We start from the raw sequence: 26,501 nt of genomic DNA on the forward strand, positions 1-26,501 counted from the left end.
ATTGTCAGAAGCAAGAGGGGTAGGCAAAATGGGTAGAAGTTGTCATAAGGTACAAATTTCTAGTCATAAAATAACTAAGTCCAAATAAACCATAAAGGAGATAAATTTTTTGTATGCCATAAACAAACAAACAAACAACTTAGTCAATCCTGAAGAGGTAATGTACAGCATGGCAACTATAGTTAATAATACTATATTACGTATTTGAAAGTTGCTAAGAGAGAAAAGTCTTAAAAGTTCTCATCACACTCCTGGGGATAAAAATACATTATATGTTTATTAAAAAAAAAAAAATTTGGAAGGGGAGGCAAACCATAAGAGACTATGGACTCTGAAAAACAACCTGAGGGTTTTGAAGGGTCAGGGGTGGGAGGTTGGGGGAAAAGGTGGTGGGTAATGGGGAGGGCACGTTTTGCATGGAGCACTGGGTGTTGTGCAAAAGCAATGAATACTGTTACGCTGAAAAAATAAATAAAATGGGGGGGGGAATAAAAGTTCTCATCACAAGAAAAAAGAAATTCTGTAACAGTGCATACCAATAAATGTTATCTCAACTTTCTGTGGTGACTGCAATATATACAAATATTGAATCATTATGACTAGTATAATGTATAAGATAAAAGAATAAAAGCACTACGTTTAAAATTATATTTTAACCATACCAGTCAATTAAATTTTTGTAAATTAAAAAATAGCATAGAGCCTATGTTAAACCCTGGGAGACACAGAAGACCCGTCTGCCTGGGATTTTGGGTATTCAGGTCATATCTCTGTTTTCTTTATTAGAACTGATAGCATCTCTTGTGAGCTAACGTGGGTAGCTGCTGAAATCAAACATGCCTAGAAACAATATTCTGTTCTTACTTTACCTTTCTCATTGTCTCTACATGCCCCACTGGTAACAATGGGAAAGGACACGCTTCTTCTGCTTCTTGTATTTAGAGGGATCTTTATAATTCTTATTGGATCTCCAGGTAATGAGGTAGAGCTTTAGAAACCCAGATGCAGTATGTAAGGTATACAGAAAAAAGATCTGTAGAGTGGCATTACCTTAAGCATCCTGTGACGTTGTAAAATATATCAAAATCAAGCAAACCGTTTGCTTTGGGGTAGTCTCCCTCTGGCCACCCCGAGAAGGGAATGATGATATTCTCAGTCAGGATAAGCAAGGCTTCTGTTATCATGAGATTCTTGAGTTTGTCATTAGATGACAAATTCCACAGCAAACCTAGAAAAGCAAAGAGTACTATCAAAACAGTGCAGGGATGAGTCAAATGACTGCTGAAAAGATGTATTAGGGCCCATACTCCCCAGGCTGTGGCTAGCTGTTGGGAAAAAAGGGGGAGGGAGACAGACCTTTTCAACTGAAAGAATCGGTTTTGAGTTTGTTAGATGGCAATGAAGGTGATCCGTAATGTGAGAGAGAGAGAGAGAGAGAGAGAGAGAGAGATTTATGATATAAAATTATGCCAGCTTAAATTAATCCGGAATATGAATGAAAGTTAGAAATCCTTTAACATTTATGTTGTTTCTCTTAAAAGATCCTACCATTAGGCTGACCTCACTGAGAGAATAAATTCTGGTCTCACCAATACGTAGGCTGAAAATTATCCTATTTTAATAAAGTGTTTCAATGTGGGTTTTTTGTTGTTGTTGTTGTTGTTTTGTTTTTTAAAGATTTTATTTATTTGACAGAGAGAGACCACAAGTAGGCAGAGAGGCAGGCGGGGGTGGGGGTGGGGAGCAGGCTCCCTGCTGAGCAGAGAGCCCCAGAGACCCTGGGATCATGACCCGAGTTGAAGGCAGAGGCTCAACCCACTGAGCCACCCAGGTGCCCCAAGACTTCAATGTTTTTATTTTTATTTACTTAGTTTTAAAAAAAAAATTTAATTTTTTTTTTTTTTAAAGTAATCTCGAGGGGCTCCTGGGTGGCTCAGTGGGTTAAAGCCTCTGCCTTCGGCTCAGGCTGTGATCCCAGGGTCCTGGGATGGAGTCCCGCGCATAGTCCCTTCCTTTCTCTCTGCCTACTTGTGATCTCTGTCTGTCAAATAAATAAATAAAATCTTCAAAAAAACCCCCCCAAAAACCTCTATACCCAATGTGGGGCTCGAACTCACAACCACGAGACCAAGACTTGCACATTCTACTGACTGAGTCAGCCAGGTATCCCAAGACTTCAGTGTTTTTAAAGGGTCGTATTTTTTTCTCCTGTAGAAACAGGGAGGGAATATTTCCCTCTGCCTCCTGCTCCCTACTACCTGCAACTTCTGCCCGATATTTGCCTCCCAGTGAGAGCAGGAAGGGCCCATGGAAAACCTTTGCCCATACCCACCTCTATCTCCAGTAAGCTGATCAACATCGCCAGTTAATATTTATTAAATCCTACCCAATGGTAGATTTTCTGTCCTCCTGGAATTTATGCTAGATACCTCGTGTATTTCCTATATTACGGTTTGGCAGTGAAGGAGATACAAGAGTGTTTGATCAATTTGCCAACGTGTATGGCCTAAAGCATTGGTCTAAGGCTGGTACCACTGTCCTCATTCAACGTCCCTTTCCTCTTGAAACCTCTCCCCTGACCTGCCGTTAAAGAGAAAGGCTGTATTAGCCAACACTGAAAGAAATGAAGATAACAGCGTACTGTACCTTCCAGGGCATCTGTGAGACAGAGGCTGAAGCCGGGTATCTCAGAAAGAATACAAAGTGGCACATACATTGAGGATTTGATTCTCTTACAAATGTGGCATTCAAATACTTCTGATTCAGTGGAAGGACCACGCTCCCCTTGCTGGCTATTCCAGTGACTCCCAGGAGGGGTAAAGTTGCCTTACCTTCCTTCACACCTCAGTAAATGACTAACTCACTAGCATCCAGGAGGGCAGAAAGAGAGAAGGGGCAGAAAGAGAAGGATCTTCATTTTCTTCCCTATTCATTCCCCTCACCACCCAGTCGGTAGTTCCAACTTTTAAAATGTACTGCTTTGTCTGCAAAAAAGAAAGAGGAAGCACTGGTATACAGGACCATCTACTCAGTGAAAAAAACAAAGGTACTTTTTTGGGTGGGGGTGGGACTGAATTCAGTGGTGATATCATCAGCCCTGATTTTAATGACTGAAAGAATCATCTGCGCAGTTAAAGTGTGCTAATTATTCGACCGTACTAATACTTGGCCCACCATTTAGAACACTCGAGGCCAGACAGTCTCCTGACCTTCATCAGTTTACTTTGGCTGTGTACCAGTACATAATTTCTGAAAGGATAACCAAATTTCCACTGCAGCCTACGCTGAGCTTCCGTCAGATAGAGCGACACTGGGTCTGGTGTCTGGCGAGGCCCAGCATTCTGGCTCAGGAGGAGGTCTTCTCCTGCTCCAACTGGCTCTGGGGTTTAGTCAGGAGCAGCGTCTCTCAGCCTCTGGTTTTGTAACACAATGACTTCATTCCTCCCACTTCATCTTGAGGGGTGCTGGATGGGGGAGTGACAGAATAAAACTCCAAAGGTGGTTGAAAACAATTGAGAGGCAGGTCTGAGGTTGAGTTGCGTGGTTACTAAGCCACTAAAGAAAGTTAAGAAGAAAAGGGAGAAAAGGAAAAAAAAATTGCTTCCTGTTTTAAATAAATAAACAAATTAACTGTCTCTGCTTGCCAGAGGCTTAAAGATGTAAAGCATAATGACATTTCCTCCTTTTTAAAAAGGACCACACAGGGCACTCAAAGGAAAAGTATACCTTACAATAAAAACCAGAAGAGGATTAATTTTAAACAAAGGGAGTGGAATTTTCCTTTAAAAGTCGGATGTCCTTTATAGCTTGGCATGTGGTATTACTTCTATAAAAGAATCTGGTTTGGGAGTGTGAGTATAATTTTTGAATTTTTAATGTAGGATATCTTATAGAAATGTCATGCCTGCCAAATTTTTGTATGGCATAAAGCTAGGAAGGAGCTTAAGTGTTCACTAGAGATTCGAGATTACACATACTTAAAACATTCCTCCTACATGTACATACAAAATCAATAAAGGACCAACTACAAAATGGGATAATATATATGACAATACAAGGTTAATTTCCTTAATACAGAGAGTTCTTATAAGTCACTAAAAATTCAACTGCTTGAAAAATTAATCCAAGCTAAAAAATATTAGAATCTAATACACATAGTAATGCATTTTTCTCTAGTAATAAAAGAAATGCAGATTTAACACCTAGGTATCTGTGTGTGTGTGTGTGACTATAAGAAGGCAAAACCAGAACTAATGAGTGGAAATTCTAGGGAAAAAGATTCTAGTTCACTGGAAATATAAACTTCTAAGAAAGCTTTGAAGGAAACAGAAAGATCTGCTTGTAAGATCCAGCTCTATTGCTGGAGCTGATAAAAAATGAGCTCATCCTTTAGGAAAACATTGACAAGGGGTTTTTTATCCCAAAGCTAGAGTGCTACACTAGACTAGCAGTTTCTAAATGAACCTCGTGGCATATCTGAATCACGTATTTCTGGGCCACATTCCAAATTCACTAGCCAGAATCTCAGAATGGATCTTAGTAATCTCTATTTTAAAAATGAATCCCAATAGGGGTGCCTGGGTGGCTCAGTCATTAAGTGTCTGCCTTTGGGTCAGATCCTGGGGGTCCTGGGATCTAGCCCTACTTCAGGCTCCCTGCTTGGCGGGAAGCCTGCTTCTCCCTCCACACCTCCCCTGCTTGTGTTCCCTCTCTTACGGTGTCTCTGTCAATAAAATCTTTAGGAAAAAAAAAAAATGGTTCCCAGGGCACCTGACTGGTTCAGTCAGTAGAGTGCACGACTCTTAAATGCAGGGTCATGAGTTTGAGTCCCACATTGGGTGTAAAGATAACTTAAAAAAAATGATTCCCATTTCTGGCATTGAGAAACAAACAGACCAAATGACACTTGATAGAGGTTCCTTTCAATGACCTGATTCTGGATGCCCTGAGATAGTATTAGGGTTTAGGTTTTCATTGGTCTCACCTTTAAATTCTAGTTAATTTATTCATAGCACCCAGATCTCTATTATAGTTCTTTGTTGCAGCTGATAAGCCTGTCATTTTCTATCACTAAATTCTCATTTAGCCAAAAAAAAGAGAAATGGATTCTGGTAAGGGATATACTTTGAATAATTAGCACTTATAAGAGAGATAATAATAACTGCATTATCCAGAAATGTATTGCCAACTGTGATATTTGCAAAAAAATAGCTAACTTTAGTAAAGGGATCTTGTAAGATATTAAAATCCATGTTTTATAATATTGCTCTTTAGGGCTAGAAATATAGTTATTTAGCAAAGTCTGCATGATACTTTGATAGCAAAATCTGCAAGGATTATGATTAAATGAATCCTTATTATCAGTACAGAAGGAGAAAGAGGAGCAGGAGGAGGAAAAGGAGAACCGGTGTGTTTTAGCCTCGTTTTACAAAGTGGTCACAGGAGGATTTTTTTTTTTTTAAGATTTTATTTATCGATTTGACAGACAGAGATCACAAGTAGGCAGAGAGACAGGCAGAGAGAGAGGAGGAAGCAGGCTCCCTGCTAAGCAGAGAGCCTGATGTGGGGCTCAATCCTAGGACCCTGGGATCATGACCCAAACTGAAGGCAGAGGCTTTAACCCACTGAGCCACCCAGGCACCCCAGGAGGATTCTTTTTTTTTAAATAATTTCCTTTGCATGGATATACTCCTTTCACCTAAGTTTTGCAAATCTTACCTGAAATATCACACTATTGCAAAGGCCATTTAGTCCAAGTTATATATGAACCCAAGGTAACTTGTTGCACATTACAAATGCAGAAAAAAATAATTATTTTTAAAAGGTGCATAATGAATATTTTATAGTAGAATATTTGTGCTACTAAAAGACAGCAATCCAATTAAATATTTCCATAAAATATGCAGAAGTTAATATGCATTTTCAACAAATTTCATCAACAATCAACCTGACCCTTCCTTATGTAACAAGCAGAAGGACAAGAATCTCCTGCTTTATTCTTACCAAGGCAGAGTCCTACTCACTCCTGAAAGTGCTCATCACTCAGTGACCCTGAAGATGAACCTCTGAGATCAGTATGTACTGTTCTCATTTCAATTAAAGTACATTACCATGCTCACTTGGTAAGGGAGGGGGAACAATCTCACAGAGGGAAACTCTTTGATCCTCAAGTCTTTTTATCTGAAAAGGAAAGAGCTGGTACTGAAAATGCCAGGAAGGTCAGGTGAGTTGACATTCTCTCCCAATAAACAAAGCTCTGCAGCTTCTTTTATGCATATATAGAAATGAGATGGTTAACTGCTTCATCTCTTGCTCAGAAAAATCAGGGTCTTATCTAAAAACACACTTGATTCTCTTATTTGTGTGTAATCCAGATATTCCCAGGTCACAAGTCTCCCTTTTTTCATTAAAAAAGATTTTTATTGGGGCGCCTGGGTGGCTCAGTGGGTTAAAGCCTCTGCCTTCAGCTCAGGTCATGATCTCAGAGTCCTGGGATCGAGCCCCGCATCGGGCTCTCTGCCCAGCAGGGAGCCTGCTTCCTCCTCTCTCTCTGCCTGTCTCTCTGCCTACTTGTGATCTCTGTCTGTCAAATGAATAAATAAAATCTTAAAAAAAAAAAAAAGATTTTATTTATTTATTTTTTTAAGATTCTTTAACTATTTATTTGAGAGAGAGAGAGAGGGAGGGAACACTGGAAAGATCAAGCATGAGTGAGGGGGAGGGGCAGAGGGAAAGGAAGAAGTCAACTTCCCACTGAGCAGAGAGTTAGATCTCAGGACCCTGAGGTCATGACCTGAGCTGAAGGGAGACACTTAACCAACTGAGCCACTCAGGTACCCCCAAAGATTTTATTTATTTATTTGAGAGAGAATGAGTAGGAGGAAGAGGGAGAGAGAATCTGAGGCAGACTCCACAGTAAGCACAGAGTCTGACATGAAGCTCAATCTCAGGACCCTGAGATCATGACCTGAGTGAAACTGAGAGTCAGACACTTGACGGACTGAACCACCCGGGAGCCCCCACAAGTTTCTTTTATATAGTGAGTCATACAGCCACAGCTGTTGAGAAACTTAGAAGAGTAGCACTGTTTTCACTGCAATAAACATACGGGCATGAATTAAGTGACATCCTAATATTAAAGGATGCAGAAGTAGCTCATTAAGAGCCCCCTCTTTCAAAACTCTGCTGGGGGCAATGGCGGGAGACAGGGAGGAAAGTCTGATAGGATCGCATCTGAAAATGCTTCGGAGGAAAAGATGCCTTTCGAAGGATGAGAGGATTCACCAGGTGATCAAGGTGTGGAAAAGGATTCTAGTCCAAGAGACAGCAGAGCCAAAGACACCAAGACATGGAATAGACCAGCTAATCCTCTAGGATTTCAGAACTTGGCTGGGAGGGTATGAGAGGAGACACTGCTGCCCCTGGTCACCAGGCTCACATCATAAAATCTTTGTGTGGCACACTCCACAGCACGCACTCTGTCCTAGAGCTAATAGGGAGCACAGTAGGACAGTATTTTCATATTAGAAAGAAATCACTAGGTTCAGAGTGGTCAATCGAGTGGGAATGCACAATACTGAATCAGAGGGCGGGTAAGAAGTGTCTGCAATAGTAGACCAGAGGCGTGAAGAGGACTGAAGCATGTCAGTGTAAGTGGGGAGAGAGAAAGGCTCAGAGAAGCGGTCAAGAGATCTCTGATCTGAGATTCTTAAAGAAAAACCCTTTCCTAAAGAAGTGTAAAAATGAGTCACTCTCTGCCCCCAAAACAGTAGGCGGGAGCCACTTTCACAGAGCAAAACACCCAGATAAAGCTAGGTTCGAATCTGGGCCTTGTGCTGTCAGTTGTGCAATCCTGGGCAATCTGCTTCCCCCTGCGGATCACGTGGGAACCATCAATAATGCCTTAAGGAGATGTCAGGGGGCACAAAGATGAAAAATGGAAAGTCCTAACTTAGGGACTAGCACGTAAAAGGGGCTCAATAAAAAGATATTCACCAAATAGATAAGAAAAGATTCACATATGTGGTTGTTCACTTTGTGTTTCTAAACAAAGATATAAACATGTCTACATTAAGTCAACAATTTATTTCTAAGGTCCTGAAAGCACTTACTTATTAGCTGTTTCTATTAATAGAGCTAAAGGAAGTTATTTGGAAGGATTTGTATCAAACATTCAAGTATCAACTCAATTCAATTAGCATGTAATGAGCACCCTCTGGTAGGGGTGTTTGGTTTGTTCTAGAAATCGTGAGAAATTGCACAATAAACCTATTTATCAGCTCTGTAGATTATCTAAAGATAACAGTTTCTATGGCATTAATTCCACAGAATGTTCTCTGACCCTAGTTTCCTCTGGCCTGAACAAAAAAGAGGAAGTATGGTTCAATGGATTACTTCCTTGACACACACCCACAAATCCTCCCAAGCTCTCTAGCTACAATATACCCTAACCTCAGTACTCTATTACCCAACTCCCTCTAAAAGACCAGCAGCTTCTTTGCTTTGCTAATGATGTTCACTTTGCTGGGAATAATTTTCTTTCTCCTTCAAAATACCAGTCAAACGGTATCCTAGCCTTTTTTTTAAAGTCCACGAAGAAACATATCTCCTTTGTGAACTCTTTTTTTGACTGTAGAACAGTTTATCTGTTTGATTCTCTCTTATGGTTGTCAATTACTATATTTTAATGAAGGAAATGTTAGGTTCTAATTATGAGGCATGGCTTTTGTTTTTTTTTTTTTTTTTTTTTTTATTTGACAGAGAGAGATCACAAGTAGATAGAGAGGCAGGCAGAGAGAGAGAGAGGGAAGCAGGCTCCCTGCTGAGCAGAGAGCCCGATGTGGGACTCGATCCCAGGACCCCGAGATCATGACCTGAGCCGAAGGCAGTGGCTTAACCCACTGAGCCACCCAGGCGCCCCTGTTTTGTTTTTTTTTAATGTGCCTAGCATCACATAATTTGCTCATCTTTTAGCAGAGGGAAGAGAACGTCTACAACCTCTCTAGACTGATTCTCGTTGCCTGGCACTGGAAGGCAGCCCTATAAAAGTGGCTGAATGAATGAATGAATCAATGAACGAGTGAGATCACTCTTAATTTCTGTAGGTATTTTAATGTAAGTCATAAATATGGAAGGAAATTTTTCATGGGACATGATAGCATGCTGGCTGAAGGACAGCATGGTATGACCCTTTATATAGTTTTATAAAATTAAAATATAACAAGATAGAAAAATATGTGATTATTTTAAGATATAAATGGGGAGAGAAGATAGAATGACAACATTTCTACAGAAAAAAAGAACTGCTCTATGGTAAAGTGGACATGGCAGAAGTGCAGAATATATTCAATTTAAAATAGAATTAGTGAAATACCTCCCTTGAAAATAAATAACACTCTCAAGCATTATTACTTAAAAAGACTCTTATAGGATATATTAAAAAGGGTTAACTTCTTTGGGCTTTACTTTTCTCATCTACAAAAGTGAGATTTAATCACCCAATAGTACCTAAAAATACCTCAGAACCTTTCCGTGATAATTAAATTAAAAATGTATGTTTACCACCTGGGCCACTGACGTGACTTAATTAAAGTTTCCCCAGGGCAATCCTACTGACAATTGCTGTCTGCAATGTGTGCAGGGAGCACCAGCGGGGAGCGGATGGTGATGGCGAGCAGGGTGCGCTTGAACATCAATGAAATATTTTCTCCTCTACCATATGTATTGTTCATTAAATGAAACTAGGTCTCTCTTCTCTGTGTTTCAAGGATTACTAAAACTGTTGCTTTAACTCTCTCAGATTATTTCATCCTTCTAATCTCTTGGGCAGAAAGAAGATATTTGTGCAAATCAGTATTCTGAAATATGAAGTAGAGAACTAGAAAAAAACACATCCAGCTACTCTCATCTTTTTTTCTTTTTTTTTAGGGTGCAGGGACAGGTAGGCTAGGGAGCAGGTATTTTGAGGGGTCCAGACAATGGAAGGATTGGGAAACAACATTTCTTGTATTTTGACTATTTGATTAAATTGACCCTCTATACTTGGGCACGCCCTGATGTGCTTTCTTTGCATAGATCCAGTGAGTGGACTGTGGAGTATATAATAAAAATAACTGGGTGTGGTTCCTATTGGTTCTCTTCAGAGTGAATGCCTTGGGCACCCAAGGCAATACTGAAAGCTCACACATCCTCAAACTACACAGTTGGCCGTTAGTAAGCTGATGCAGGGTTTCCAGGCAGTGAGCCTTGCAAAGTTGTTTTAAAAAACATGTAGTCAAAGTCACAGTTTTTAATGAAAAATACTGAGCAAAAAGCTCAAAATAATTTCCCCTTCAGGTAAAAAAGAGTTCAAACCTAACCTGAATCTGGGGTCTAACTCATCAGGGTGACAATGTCCCTTGAAATTCACCTCTCGGATAATGATGAGCCCATCAACCACTGGTTTCAGGAAGCTTAAGAAAAAACAGATGGCATAACATAACCAACTGGGGTACCCTGTTCTACATCCTTTAATATTCCGTAAGCACTACCTGTTATTTGCTTTTTAGTCTCCAAGTCTCTGGTTTGCTTCAGCACCTGGAGCAGCCGAGGTACCCCATTGAGTTCAGCCACCTCCAACTTGTTGTCATTGTCTTCGAATACTAAGTTTCTCAAGGCCCCACACACGGCTCGCTGAACATCTTCATTCTGAACTTTTAGGAGCTGCAGCAGCTTGGGGATGCCACGAAGCTGATTAACCTGGGGAGGAAATGGATGTGTATTTATTCTGATGTGGCATTAAAGACACTGGTTGTAATACGAATCAACAGATGAAGTTCACTAGTGTGTATTAGAACTCCCATCAAACACCAATGGAGAAACAATCTGAAACTCACAGCATACAATATACACCTGCTATAAGGCAGTACCTCTCATCCAGGAGTAGCAATAAATTTAAGAAGACTGAAGCCTATGAGATAATTGAAGGGGAAGGTAAAGTGATAGAAGCTGGGTAAGTGATAGCGAAGTGGATAGAAAGAGTTAAGTTATAAAAGCCTTGAGCATAATGAAGAAGGATGAGAATGCAAGCAACGAGGAATTTTATGGAAGAACAGCACATTACATGAGTTTTTTTCCAGGATACAATTTTAGGGTCAACATAAACAAATAGAGCTCACTTTCATTAATGGTAGAAATAAAGATTCACATACCACAGCAATGGTAGCAACAATGCAAACTAATCCTAAATGCCAGCTATTTTTAGGGTCAATTGCTTTGGGTATTTAAAAAAGGCTTATATAAAAATTATGCAAGTATTTTAACTTAAGTAAATAATGCAACTTTATACTTTTTGAGATGTTATTTTAAAAACATTTCTCCTATTCAAATATGCAGGAAAGAATGTGCTATCTGTTACAGAAAGGGCCAGAATGAGGATTAGAAAAATAGACGGTTTAGATTCTGAAACGCATGGTTGTCCAAGAAGAGGTCAAATAATGGCAATCTGAGCAAAGTGATATTTTTATCTCAGGCTGCAAGGATTATCTAAAAAAATCAAGAGGTAGACAGGGGGTTGCTGAAGAAAAATGTCAAGTTGCAGACTGAGGGTTTTCCTTCTCATAGACTTCCACTGACATCTGATACAGAAAAATCTGTTGTTTAGAGAGAGCAAACAGAGCATGAGCAGGGAGGAACAGAGGGAGAAAGAAAGAGAAATCCCAAGCATGCTGAACATGGAGTCTGATGTAGGGCTCGACTGTACCACCATGAGATCATGACCTGAGCCCAAATCAAGAGTCTGATGTTTAACCGACTGAGCCACCCAGGCATCCCCAGAAATTTTTAGTAAGAACTTTTGATAAAGATCTCAGTCATTTTCACCATCTTAATGTGGAAATTTTTAGGATATTAGCTATTGTTGTGAATCGGCAGGAGTTTCCCTTTCAGATCAAGTTATCACCATCATCAAGTTCATCACTGAACAACAGTTCATGGTCTGGGCATCATAACACCTTTGAATATTTTCTCTGTATCATCAAACTCCACGGTCCCTTTCATAGACAGATAAATGGTATTTAAGACATAATCTTCCAATTTGACATCCTCCTTTGTTAGGATTGGGAAGAAGACAAGCAAGGCAAGAATAAAAGTTGAGGTTTAAAAGTAATAACCATGATAATATTAATAAAACAAAGATAATGACTCCTCCACCTACTTTCAGGTGTTGGCACAGTGTTAGATTTCATATATGTTATCTACTTAATAGCTTGTTAAGAATCTTACGAGATTAAGTACTCTTGGGGCACCTGGGTGACTCAGTAAGGTAAGCATCTGACTCTTGATTTCGGCTCAGGTCGTGATCTCACGGCTGTGGGATCCTGCCCCCCATCAGCTCCATGTGGGCAGGGAGCCCGATTAAGATTCTCTCTTTCTTTCTCCTTCTGCCCAACCCCCCGCCCCCTTCTTGTCTTAAAAAGAGAGAGAGAGAGGAGAGAAGTCGTCTTTTGGTGAATAGGACCCAACTGGTAGATTGGTCACAGCAGTTTTGTTGGGCTATGTCTAGAGCCATTATAATATATTTGTGTGACAATGCTAATAAGATTTCTTAGCTATCAATTAATTCTCGTCCAACAGATCATCTATCTGATCACTTCATCTATTCCCATTATTACATTTCCTTAAAAGCAGAAAGGCACAATTTTTTCTAAAACAGTCTGTAACTCACATGTTTCCCTAATTCCATCAATTCCTATTTCATAGTTAGGTTTTAAGGTGGTTGAATTGACACTCTGTTAACTTCATAAATGCCACCTATACTAAATCTTCACACCAGCAGTATAACCATCAGATGTGAAAAGAAAATCCTCTTTGTCCTAAAGGTACTTCGCAAACTTTAGAAATATTCTATTACTTAATTTATAATTTATAAGTTGCCTTCTTCAAAATACGATGCAAAGTGGCTTACTGGCCATATTTCATTTCCAGATGTGATTATAGAACTAGTGAGAAGGGGCACGTAGACGCCTCCACTGCCCTGACAGCAGGCGTCCCTTACCCTGTCACCTCTATCCCTTTGGCTTTCAGCGCTTGCTCCAGCCCGGAAAGAAGGCATTGAAGACACACCATGCTCAGATAAAGGCTGAAATCTGCAACAGCTCTAGTTACTGGAGAATTTGACTCCCTAGTGTCTAACACCTAGCCTAAACTTAAAAATAGAGCTTAGTTACTTTTATACAGCTTATCAAGCAGATTGATACAAAATCAATATCAAATGCAGGAAGTTGATGACATTCTCCTTATTGCATATAACTAGAAGAACGGTTGGTGATGGATCCTATATACATTAGGGCCAATGTCAAATGTATTGCTCTTGCCCCCTTTAAATTCAGGGAAGCAGAAGGGACCAGAGAGGCTGCATGTCTTTCCCAGTTATACCAAATCCTCAGGGGATTTGTTCTCTTTTGGGGAACATGATGAACATGAACATGAATGTCTCAGAACTTCAAAAGAGCTTTCATTTGAAACGGTTTCTAAATATATGGAAGGGCTCTATTCTGATTCTCTTTCCTGCCAACTATAAAATAAATGATGAGGATTTCCGGTGGCAAATAAGCAGGGGGGAATAGACTGACTCCTTTGGGGCAACGGCTCTCTTGTGTTCTGGTGCCTTTGCTCTCTTTTTCTTTCCTGTCTGGAATGCTCTGACCACTATGCCTAACTTCCGGCAAAGCCCTACTCATTTTGCATGAGCTGGCTCAAATGTCACCTCTGTGAAATGTCACCCCTCTTCTCTATTTTCTTTCCCATTAGCATTAATCACTCCCTGTAAATTGGTATAACCTTTCAGGAAGGCAATTGGAAGTATGTATAAAAAACTGTAAAAATATTCTCTTTTAATAACCTTCACTAGGAAAAAATTTGAAATGTACACACACATAGTTGTAACTACATTATTAATAAGAGTGAAAAATTTGAAACCATAAATGTCCAACAACAGGGGAAGACTGGTTAATGACTGTCACATATCCTTATGTTGAGCTTTCCATGGGAGAGGCAGAGCAATGTTAGAATTGTCCAGTATTTTATTAGTCATTACACTTCTCTCACCAGTCCAAGGGAGATTATCTAAGATTAGCAATCTGCATGCTAGGTGTACAGTATTCACTCAACACACGGTAGCTACTACTATCACCACTAATATGCCATCATTAATATGAGGTATGCAAAATACTGCTAATGTTTTAACAAAGTGCTTATGATACAGTGTTACTGAAAAAACTGTAAAATATCTATATATTTTCATTTAAACACATACATAAAAAGAAATGAAATCAGGGTGTTTGGTAGAAATGATGGCGGTATAAGTTATGAAAGCAGCTTATTTTTTTAATTTTTTTAAACAAGCATACATTTGCACATTAAAAAAAAAATCAAACCAAAAAAATCCATACAAACAAAGCTACATATTCAATTTGACCACAGCTATGTACATATGCGGATTTTAAAAGTTAGAGGACAAAATCAAAATGATAACCAGAGTGGGAATTGTGGGCATGTTTTCTTTCTTTTTTTGTGTCTTACTTTCTCAAATTCAAAGTAATGAATTCCTATGAGTTTATAATAAGATTCTGCAAGACAGCTATGGCAGTCAATACTCCAGTGATGAAATCTGAAACAGGCATGGAAATAGAGCCAGTTTTAGAAGGGGCTGGCAGATTAAATTAAGGGGTTTGTCCTTTCTCCTACAGGCAAGCAGGGCTGCTATTGGAAATGTCTCCCTCCCTGCTGTGAGGCGACTGTATCAGAAGGGGTTAAGCCTGGGTGGCTCAGTGGGTTAAGCCTCTGTCTTCCGCTCAGGTCATGATCTCAGGGTCTTGGGATGGAGCCCTGCATTGGTCTCTCTGCTCAGCAGGGAGCCTACTTCCTCCTCTCTCTCTTTCTGCCTGCCTCTCTGCCTACTTGTGATCCCTGTCTGTCAAATAAATAAAAATCTTCAACAAAAAAGAAGAAGAAGAAGGAGAAGAAAAAGAGGTTAAGACTGGAAGGGAAATTAAGCATGAAGCAGCTGGATTAACAGAAAACATTTCAGAAAGGGATTAGCATAGTAGCACTGAGTAGGAAGCGAAAGATGTGGGTAGATTGAAGACACTTTAGCAGTACTAATAGGTCTTTAAAACTGCATGAATATGAGTAATGTTGAGAGGTAAGGATAAAAGAAAGTTCAAAGTCTGCGTTCAAGTTTTTGTGTCACACCACTTGGGTGAACTACCACTCACTTACACAGGAAATAATACGTTCTGATCCACTACTTCAGGGCAGGCATTGTACTATCATCTGACTGCACTGACCGCATTCTCACAATTCCTTCTAGCAGGACTATTATTTCAACTTTAAAGGTAGGAATGCCGAGACTTGGAGAGGTTAAATATCTTGCCCAAGGTCACTGAGGTAATTAGGGTGCTGGGTTCACCCTGCCCCGAGTGACTCTTGAGACTTAACGCTCAAACCGCCAAGGGTCCTGCCTTCCAACCCAGTAGGAAGAACAAGTTCAAAAGCAAGGTTGGATACTAGAGAAGAAAAGTGCAAGAAGATACTGTGTTCATTTCTCAAAATGCTGATGTTGAGTTCAGTGGGATGTCCAGCAAATGGATGGACACATGGTTTGGAGACTAGGGCAGAGACAGAGGCTAAAGATGCAGTTGAAGGATCTTTAACACATGGGAATGGAAGTCATAGGAGTGGATGAAGCAGGTCAGAAGACGGTGTGGAGGGAGAAAAGTCCCAGGGAGGCATCTAAAGAACATGAACATTTAAGGGACAGGCTGAAGATAAATTTTTCACAGAAGAAACCCAAAGGTGCCACAGATGTGGAAAAAGAATCAGGAGACTCTGGGCCCAAAGAAGGAAGTTTCAAAAAGAAGAAAGAGATCAACCATGTTAAATAGGTTGAGTCCTAATCAAATAAAAAAAGGATTAAAAAGTTGCCACTGATTTTAAAAGTTTATGATTTAAAATTTTGATCTTTATGTGCACAATGTAATTTTTTTAACATTTATTTTATTTTTTAGAGAGAGAGAGCATGTGCACACGTGCATTTGGGGGGAGGGGCAGAGGGGAGAATCTCAAGCAGATTCCCTGCTAAGTATGCGGAGTCCAAAGTGGGGCTTGATCTCAAGATCCATGAGATCATGATCTGAGCTAGCCCAAGAGTCGGTTGCTTAACTGAGCCACCCAGGTGTCCCTAGGATTTTCTATACACAACATAGGGCTCAAACCCACAATCCTGAGATCAAGAGTTGTAGGCTCTACCAACTGAGCCAGCCAGGTGCCCCTCTAATTGTGTTTTATACATAAATTCAAACACTATAGCACTGTACTTAGTATTAGCAGGATTTTTGTTTATGTTCTTGGGTTATAACATAATTCTTAAATTTTTCTACTATGCATATATACTTTTAGGTTTCAGTGTGATTTTCATGTTTCATTATTCTCAAAACCAGTGTTTGTCCTAGCTTTAGAATAAGAGCCAAGAAGGCAAGCATAGCATTAATCCTGTATGTAAGTGAAATGATATTTATAATCAAATTAGTAACTTAAGAGATAGAGGAAATCTTGTCCAACTTGAGTAACAAAAGAAAAATTCAAGTATTTCTATATTAGAAAACGAAAACATGCGTAACAATGTCCAGCTTTTTAAAATTGGAAATAAAGACTTAAATATTTATCTGATTTAGTCATAGAAAGGACTAATTTTTAGCCCAATTCTCTTCACCTATATGTATAAAGAAAGTTCATTGCTAGTTAAATATATTGTTTTTTAAAAAAATCCTTACTTATTCTTCCTGTGGAACAAACATATAAGCAAAGGAGCAGTGAGAAATACCTAATAATTATATAACTTTTAAAACCAAAAAATCGGGGCACCTGGTAGCTCAGTCAGTTAAGCATCTGCCTTCTGTTCAGCTCAGGATCTCAGGATCCTGGGATCGAGCCCCATGTCAGGCTCCCTGCTCAACAGACAGTTGCTTCTCCTTCTCCCTCTGTGATTTCTCTTGCTATTGCTCTCTCTCAAATAAATAAATAAAATCTTTAAAAAATAATTAAGATAAAACCAAAAATATTGTAGATACGGGGCTAGGTTTTTTAAAGAAACACCTAAAATACAGATGCCATGAATAGAAATATTTACAGATTTGACTTCACAAGAATTTTTAAATCCTGCATGATGAAAGATACCATGATATGTACAACACTGTATTATATATTGTATTATGCATAACAGGTAAAGAACTCCTACAAATCATTAAGGAAATACAGATCTTATGAAAAAAGTCAACAGAAACTTTTAGTCTGACTCTACTTAGCTGACCTGCCAGACTACCTACATTCTCATTATTCCCTCTAGGAACCCTATGGATTCCCTGAGTACTAATAAAGCTGGTAGGTTACTCTATGTTGGGCTTTGCACTTCTATTTCTATTAGTTGAATCACATATTTTCCAAGGATAGCTTAGGTGTGTTTCCCAATGTATTTGGGCCAACTATACTTGTTACTATAATCATGTAATTTATCTATCTGTTCTAAAAATGAATGAAATATAAATGTGAAAAGAGTTCTGTCTCTCTGAAAACTGATCTCTATGCTTTGGAAAGATTAGGTAAAGGTAAACAGCTTTAAAATGCTCTGTAATGATTTTTGGACAAAATTAATGTAAAAGACTAGGGATTTGAACTCAGATGAATTAGGCCATTAACTTCTCATTTCACTTTAAAGAAACTAGAAATTGCAGATGATACATAATTGGCATAGTGTATGAAAGATTATGACAAACTGTGTAATTGTGTGTGGTATGTGTGTATAATTAATTTTTTTTCTCTGTAGCTTTGATTAAATGACCAACTATTGGTCTTGATTTCAAAAAATTAGGAAAGTTTCTACCATAAAGAGATTTTTTTTTTTTTTTGGCTTATTAGATTAACAAAACCAAACAATAAAGAATAACCTCATGATGGTGCATGTAAATGGGCACTGGGACACAATGTTACTAGGGTGTAAGTTCACACAGTTTCAGGGAGAATTTATTAGGGATTATTTATCAAAACTGATAATGACTCAACAGTGAGAAGGACTGGATTTGCCTACTTCCTGAAACAATTTTTAAAAACAGATAAAACATGCAATGATTTCAAGAACTGGACATGAAGCAATGATGGATAGTGATCCCTCAGGGATGGAAAAAAAGCAAGGTGAGCCCCAGTGCTGTCACAGATCACTGTCTTGAGAGAGTTCTCAGGCTATAGGGTGGTGAGGGAAAACCCAACTGAAATTCAAAAAGGAGAGCTGAGGACAGAGCGCAGAAGAGGGGTTTATTTTTATTTTATTTTTTTTAAGATTTTATTTATTTATTTGACAGAGAGAGCTCACAAGTAGATAGAGAAGCAGGCAGAGAGAGAGAGAGAGGGAAGCAGGCTCCCTGCTGAGCAGAGAGCCCGATGCGGGACTCGATCCCAGGACCCCAAGATCATGACCTGAGCCGAAGGCAGCAGCTTAACCCACTGAGCCACCCAGGCGCCCCAAGAGGGGTTTAATAAGTCCTAGAATAAATGCTGCTCTGGTTCCATCTAACAAATCTCAAAAGCAAGATTTGAAAGGATCAAACTGTTTTCAAATAACTACATCCTAGAGCAAGGCTCAAGAATATTTAAAGAAATATAAAAATACCCAGCATCCAACAAGGTAAAATACATAATACCTGGAATTCAATGAAAAATTTCCAGGTATGCAAACAAGAAATGGACACAGATATTAGAATTAGCAGACAAGGTAATTCAAGCAGCTTTATTTTATTTTGTTTTATTTGACGGAGAGAGAGAGAGAGATCACAAGTAGACAGAGAGGCAGGCAGAGGGGGAGGGGGAAGCAGGTTTCCTGCTCAGCAGAGAGCCCAGTGTGGGCTCAATCCCAGGACCATGAGATCATGACCTGAGCTGAAGGCAGAGGCTTAACCAACTGAGCCACCCAGGCACCCCTCAAGCAGCTATTTTAACAGTCTTTCGTATGTTTGGAAATCTCGAGGAAGGATGGAACATGTCAAGTAGAGAAAGAAGATATTCATTAAAAAAAAACAAAACCCTATATGAGAATAATGGCATATTAAACACCACAGAAGAAAGGATTAGTGACTTTAGAGCATAGCAACTAAACCCATCTAAAAGGAAACATACAGATAAAAAAACTAAAGAAAAAGCATAGAATATGGATTAGCTATGAGACAACTTTGAGCAGCCAAGTAAGTATGTAACAAGTTCCCAAAGGAAGTTTCAAGTATTAATGGTTGAAAAATCCAACCAAAACTCCAAAATTGGATGAAAAATAAAAATCTACAAATTTAAGAAACTCAGTGAACTCTCAAGCACAAGAAACTTAAGGAAAACTACACCAAAGCATATTATGACCAAACTGCTCAAGAGTAGTGATAAAGAGAAAATCTTAAAAGCTTCGTGCGTGGGTGCAGAGAGACATAGTATGTACAGAGGAACAATAAAAAGGACACATCGTTTCTTGTCTGAAGCCACAGCAAGTGAGAAGACGCTGAAGCAACAACTTTCAAATACTGGAATAAAAAACTGTCAACCTAAGATTCTCCCACTAGTGAAAATTTCTCAGAAACAAAGATGAAATTCCTTTTCAGAACTGCAAAAGCTGAAACAGTTAATCACCAGGAGACCTGCACTAGAATAAATGTTAAAGAAAATTTTTTAGGCAATGAGAAATAACGGATAACATCTACACAAAGAATTAAAGAGCACCGGAACAACTTAGATGAAATGGACAAAGACACAAACTATCAAAGTTCACTAGGAAGAACACATAGCCCCAAAGGCCCTGTATCATAAAGAATCTGAACTCATAGTTAAGAATCTAGCTAGCCTCCTTAGCACAGTAGGCAGTGTGTTGGTCTCATGATCTGAAAGCCCTGAGTATAGTTGGGAATGTTTCACAAGAAAATTTCAGATCCAACTAGCTTCACTGGTGAATTCTACCAAATACTTAAGATAGAAATAATACCAATTACCATCAAACTTTCAGAAATTTGAAGAGGAGAGAACACTTTCCAATGTGAAGCTAGTATTATTCTCAATCCAAAACTGGACTAAGGCATTGCAAGAAAAGAAAATTATAGGACAATATCCTTTGTAAATATAGCTGCATAATTGCTTTAATAGAATTTTAGCAAATCTAATTTTAAAAAGTAACAGTACATCATGACCAAGTGAGATTTATCCCAGGAATGGGATAACATTTAAAAATCAAAGTAATTTACAATAGCAGCAAAATAAAGATAAAAACATGGAAATATTTTAATAGGCAAATAAAACATTTGACAAACTCCAACAACCATTCCTGAGTAAAAAACTAAAACACAAACTCTGTAAAATTAGGGATAAAGGTATTCTTCAACTTAAATGGTGATTTACGAAAACCCTACAGCTAACATCATACTCAACGATTAAAAGCTAAAAGCTTTTCTTCTGAAGATCAGGAACAAAAGAAGGATGTCCATTCTGACCACTTTTATTCTAAATAGTATTGAAGTCCTAGCTGGTGCAATTAGATAAGAAAATGAAATAAGCGCCATCCAAATTAGCAAGGAAAAAGTAAAACTGTCACCATTTTCAGATGATATATTATACAGAAAGCCTTAAAGACTCCAAAATCTCTTCTAGAACTAATCAATGAATCCGGTAAAGCTGTAAGGTACAATATGCAAAAATCTGTCACATTTCTGTATACCAATAATAAACTATCAGAATTAAGAAAATGAACCCATTTACAATTGCATAAAAAAATACCTAGGAATAAATTTAACCAAGGAGGAGAAAGACCTGTACACTAAAAATTATAGGATACTGATGAAAGAAACTGAAGACACAAATAAATGGCAAGATATTCCATGCTTATTGATTAGAAAAATTAATAGTTAAATGCCCACACTACCCAAAACAACCTATAGATTCCATGCAATTCGTATCAAAATTCCAATGGTATTTTTCACAAAAATAGAACATACAATACTAAAATGTATACGGAACCACAAAAAGACCCTGACTAGCCAAATTGATCATAAGAAGAATAAAACTGGAGGCATCATGTTTCCTGATTTCAAAACTATATTAAAAAGCCATAGTAGTAAAAAGAGTATATTGGCATAAAAAGATGCACAGATCAATGGAACAGAATAAACACTCTAGAAAAAAACCCACACATACACGGTCAATTAATTTACAATAAAGAAGCTGAGAATAAACAATAGGGAAAGGAGAGTCTCTTCAACAAATGGTGTTGGGAAAACAGGACAACTACATGCAAAAAAAAAAAAAAGAAAGAAAGAAACTGGACCACTACCTTTCACCATACACAAAAATTAATTCAAAATGGATTAAATCTTTAATATGAGACCTGAAACCATAAAACTCCTAGAAGAAAACATAGGCAGTAAGCTCTTTGCTATCAGTCTTTCCAATGAGTTTGGGTATGACACCAAAAGAAAAGGCAACAAAAGCAAAAATAAACAAGTGGGACTAGATCAAATACCAAAGGAAACCATCACAAAATGAAGAGGGGAACCTAAAGAATGGGAGAAAATATTTGCAAATCATACATCTGATAAAGGGTTAATATTCAAAATATATAAAGAACTCACATGACTCAATAGCAAATACAGCAACAATCCAATTAAAAGTGAGAAAAGGATTTGAATAGGTATTTTTCCAAAGAAGATATACAGATGGCTAACATACAGAAAAGATGTTCAGCATTCCTAATCATCAGGGAAATGCAAATCAAAACCACAGTGAGATCTCATAACACACCTATCAGAATGGCTATTACCAAAAAAACAAGAAATAACAAGTATTGGCAAGGATATGGCAAAAAGGGAACTCTTTTGCATTGTTGGTGGTAATGTAAATTGGTACAAGCACTCTGAAAACATTATGGAGTTTCCTCAAAAAGTTAAAAACAGAACTACCCTAGGACTCAGTAATTCTACTTCTGGGTATTTATCAGAAGGAAATGAAAACACTAACTCAAAAAGATAAACTCCCATGTTCACTACAGCATTATTTACAAGACCCAAGACATGGAAGCAACCTAAGTATCCACTGATGGGTGAATGGATAAGTAAAATGTGGTATATACACAACGGACTATTATGCCGTCATAAATCAGAAGGAAATCCTGTTATTTGCAGCAACATGGATGGCTCTTGAGAGCATTATGCTGAGTGAAAAAGACAGTAAGAAAATACTATACAATCTCACTTATATGTGGAATCTAAAAACAACAAACATACAAAAACCAAAATCAAAGATACAGAGAACAGACTGGTGGTTGCCAGAGATGGGGGGTTTGGCACTGGTGAAATGGATGAGGGTGGTCAAAAGGTACATACTTCCAGTTATAAAACAAGTTAAGAAGATGTAATGGACATCATGATGATAATTATTAATACTGTACTGTATATTTCAAATTGCTAAAAGAGTAGAACTTAAAAGTTCTCATAATAAAAAGAATTTATGACTGGTATGGATGGTAACTAGACCTGTAATCATTGCATAATATATACATATATTCTATCATTTTGTACACCTGAAAATAATGTTTATCTATATTATTATGAATATAACTCAATTATAACTAAAAAAGCAGGAAAAAGGTGTTAAAAAAACTAGAATATAAAACTTCTTCCTTCCTTCCAAAAAGAACTACATAGGGACGCCTGGGTGGCTCAGTGGGTTAAAGCCTCTGTCTTCAGCTCAGGTCATGATCTCAGGGTCCTGGGATCGAGCCCCACGTCTGGCTCTCTGCTGGGCGGGGAGCCAGCTTCCCCCTCTCTCTCTGCCTGCCTCTCTGCCTACTTGTGATCTCTCTGTGTCAAATAGATAAATAAAATCTTTAAAAAGAAAAAAAAAACTACACAAACATCCCCAGATTAAATTCCTAAATGCAAACAAAAACAAAAACAAAAAAACCTTACAGTTTGCACCATACTGAATAGTGAAAGAACAACCAAATGCTTACCCCTATGATTAAGAACAGGATATATCCACTCTTTTTTTTTTTTTTTTAAGATTTTTTTTATTTGACAGACTGAGAGTGATCACAAGTAGGCAGAGGCAGGCAGAGAGAGAGAGAGGAGGAAGCTGGCTCCCTGCTGAGCAGAGAGCCCGATGCGGGGCTCGATCCCAGGACCCTGAGATCATGACCTGAGCTGAAGGCAGAGGCTTTAACCCACTGAGCCACCCAGGCGCCCCTTTTTTAAATATAGCATTATAGGTTCTAGCCAATACAATAAGATAATAAAAAGAAATATGTTATCCAAATTGAAAAGGAAGAAACAAAACTCTCTTTATTAGCAGATGGCATGTTCTATGTAGAAAATCTGATGAGTCTGCAAATATTCTACCACAGCTAAGAGTGAATTTAGTAATACTGCAGTAAAACTATAAAATACAGCTGACAGCAATTAAGACGAAATAAATGGTGAAATATACCATGGTCATGGGTCAGAAGACTCAATACTGTTTAGATGAAAATTCTCCATATATTGATCTATAGATTCAATGCAATCTCAAACCAAATCCCAGCAGTTTTTTCATAAAGAAATAGATTACAGGGGCGCCTGGGTGGCTCAGTGTGTTGAGCCTCTGATTTCAGCTCAGGTCATGATCTCAGGGTACCTGGATCAAGCCCCACATTGGCTCTCTGCTCGGTGGACAGCCTGCTTCCCCCTCTCTTTCTGCCTGCCTCTCTGCCTACTTGTGATCTCTCTCTCTGTCAAATAAATAAATAAAATCTTAAAGAAAAAATAGATTCTAAAATTCATGGGATGGCAAAAGACCTAGAATAGCCATAATCACTTGAAAAAGAACAAAGTCAGAGGACTAACACTAGCAATCTTCAATATAAAACTATATTAATATATAAAACTATAGTAATCAAGACAGCATGAGATTAGCATGAAGATAGACCAATAATAGATCAATGAAATAGAATACACAGTGCAGAAATGGACTCACATATATGTGATCAATTCCTTTTCAACGAAGGCACAAATACAGCTTAGACCCAAAATAATAGTCTTTTCAACAAATGGTGCCTACACAATTGTGCATATATATATATCCACATATATATTTATATGTATAAATATATTTATATCTTTTAAAAGAAACTTCAGTCCACATCTTGCAATATATACAAAAATCCATGCCAAATGGATCTTAAACCAACTATGAAATCTGACACTTATAAAACGTCCAGAAGAACACACTATCTTTGTGACGTTAGAGTGAGTGACCAGAAAGATCTCTTGGATATACCATGAAAAGCACAATCCATAAAGGAAAAAATTTATAATTAGACTTCACCAAAATTAAACACTGTTAAAAGAATGAAAAGAATAAAATACAACTGGGAGAAAGTATTCTCAAATCATGTATCGGAAATCTTAAAGAACGAAGTAGGGTTAAGAGATGCCAAACATTTCCAAGATTCAGGGTTAAAGAAAACAAAGTGCAGGGTACTATACATAATCTGCTACCCTTTGCAATTTTGTTTTAAACAAAAAAGGATACCGAACCAACCCATCCAATAACTGTTTCTATATGCATAGACTATCTCTGGAAAGAGACCCAAAAAGTGATGAGAAACAGAGATAGGGAGAGAAGGAGGAAGGGGAGGAGGAGGAGAGAGGGCAGGAGAGTGAGAGAGAAGGAAAGACAGAGATGAGGAGTAGGCTGAGATTTGGTGTGGAAGGGAAACAGTTTTCACCACATACTTTTTCGAACTAGGATTTTTTTCCTACACAAATGTACCACTTTTCAACAAACATAAAATGACCTATTGATTCCATCTTTGTGAGTTCTGTCCTATAGAACACTTATGCCAGGGTGCCTGGGTGGCTCAGTCAGTTAAGTGTCGGCTCAGGTCATGATCTTAGGTGGTGAGATCGAGCCCCGTATCGGGCTCCAGGCACAGTGCAGAGTCGACTTGAGATTCGTTCTTCCTCCCTCTCCCTTCCCCTCTGTCCCTTCCCCATTCGCATGCATACACTCTCTTTTCCCCTCTAAAATAAATAAAATCTTCTTTAAAAAAGTCTCAAGACTTTTATTAATTTGTTTATTAAAATTGACCTATAATTGATGTATAACTCAGTAAAGATTTTTAACATTTTATTTATTGAAAGATTTTATTTATTTATTTGAGAGAAAGCAAGAGTGAAAGAGATCATGGAAGGGGAGAGAGAGACACAGACTTCCCACTGAGCAGGGAGCCCGATGTGGGGCTTGATCCCAGGACCTTGTGATCATGACCTGAGCCACAGGTGGACACTTAACCAACTGACCAAACTAGGTGTCCCAAGACTTTTTAAAATTTAAATAAACGACTGGTTTCAGTTTGCATGGCCCCCGTAATAGATGTAAAAGTGTGGCAATTTTAAACTGAACTTAAGATGACACTCACCCTTTTCCGGGCTTCAGATTTCTGGAAGCACTCGTGCTGTATGAAAGTAGCTGCAGCAGAAATTCTGGGTGGCAGTGTGTGGTCTGCGTCGAGCATACTCACTGCTCGCTCCAGAGTCATCTCCATGTCTGCATTCCTAGACAAACAGTCACAGAGTCAGCGGAATTCCAGACCTGCTCCCTCCTGCCTCCCAACCTGATATCCAGAAATGACTTGGCTTATATCCAAAAGCACACAGAACATCTGAGCCTTGGCTTCTCTTCACCCAAAAGAAAGATCAGCACCTGAGATCAGAAGGTACAAGAAGCAGAAATATTCCTGGTCAGACTAACCTCTGAAAAGAAAGAGACTGAACTCTGTTTAAAATAAGTAATATGTAGTATGATAATTGCGTATTACAAGGCCACTTTAAAGGCAAAATAAGGGGTACCTTGGTGGCTCAGTCAGTGGAGCCACTTAAAAAGTAGGTAGGTAAGTAAGTAAGTAAGTAAGTAAATAAAGGCACAATAAAACTTCACATGGAATTTAAAATAAATTTGGTCTTAAAAATTAAAAATATTTCGGGGTGCCTGGGTGGCTCAATGGGTTAAAGCCTCTGTCTTCGGCTCAGGTCATGATATCGGTCCTGGGATCGAGCCCTGCATCAGGCTCTCCGCTCAGCGAGGAGCCTGCTTCCCTTCCTCTCTCTCTCTGCCTGCCTCTCTGCCTACTTATGATCTCTGTCAAATAAATAAAATCTTAAAAAAAAAAATTAAAAATATTTCTACCATGGTAATGTTATACTTGTGGATGAAACACTTTCCCTCAATAATCATTAGATTTTTCTCAGATCTGTTCAGAATCTGTTATTTTACCTGAAAATGAGTTTTTTTTAAAGTAGATTTTTTTTTTAAAGATTTTATTTATTTATTTGACAGAGAGAGATCACAAGTAGGCAGAGAGGCAGGCAGAGAGAGAGAGAGAGAGGAGGAAGAAGGCTCCCCGCCAAGTAGAG

The 26,501-nt window shown here is 38.5% G+C and overlaps 1 protein-coding gene across 1 annotated transcript in view; it reads right to left on the reverse strand.

The window, feature by feature from the left end:
- The window catches only part of PKP2 (plakophilin 2), a 91,051-nt gene that overhangs the window by 37,200 nt on the left and 27,350 nt on the right, over positions 1 to 26,501 (reverse strand). Inside the window, exons 4-6 of the mRNA XM_046013136.1 lie at positions 25,508 to 25,643; positions 10,530 to 10,737; positions 1,051 to 1,228 (exon numbers count right to left, since the gene is read on the reverse strand). Coding sequence (XP_045869092.1) covers positions 1,051 to 1,228; positions 10,530 to 10,737; positions 25,508 to 25,643 — 522 coding nt within the window. The remainder of the gene's footprint in view (positions 1 to 1,050; positions 1,229 to 10,529; positions 10,738 to 25,507; positions 25,644 to 26,501) is intronic.

This window comes from Meles meles, chromosome 7, assembly GCF_922984935.1.
Source record: "Meles meles chromosome 7, mMelMel3.1 paternal haplotype, whole genome shotgun sequence".
NCBI classification, from domain to species: Eukaryota; Metazoa; Chordata; class Mammalia; order Carnivora; family Mustelidae; genus Meles; species Meles meles.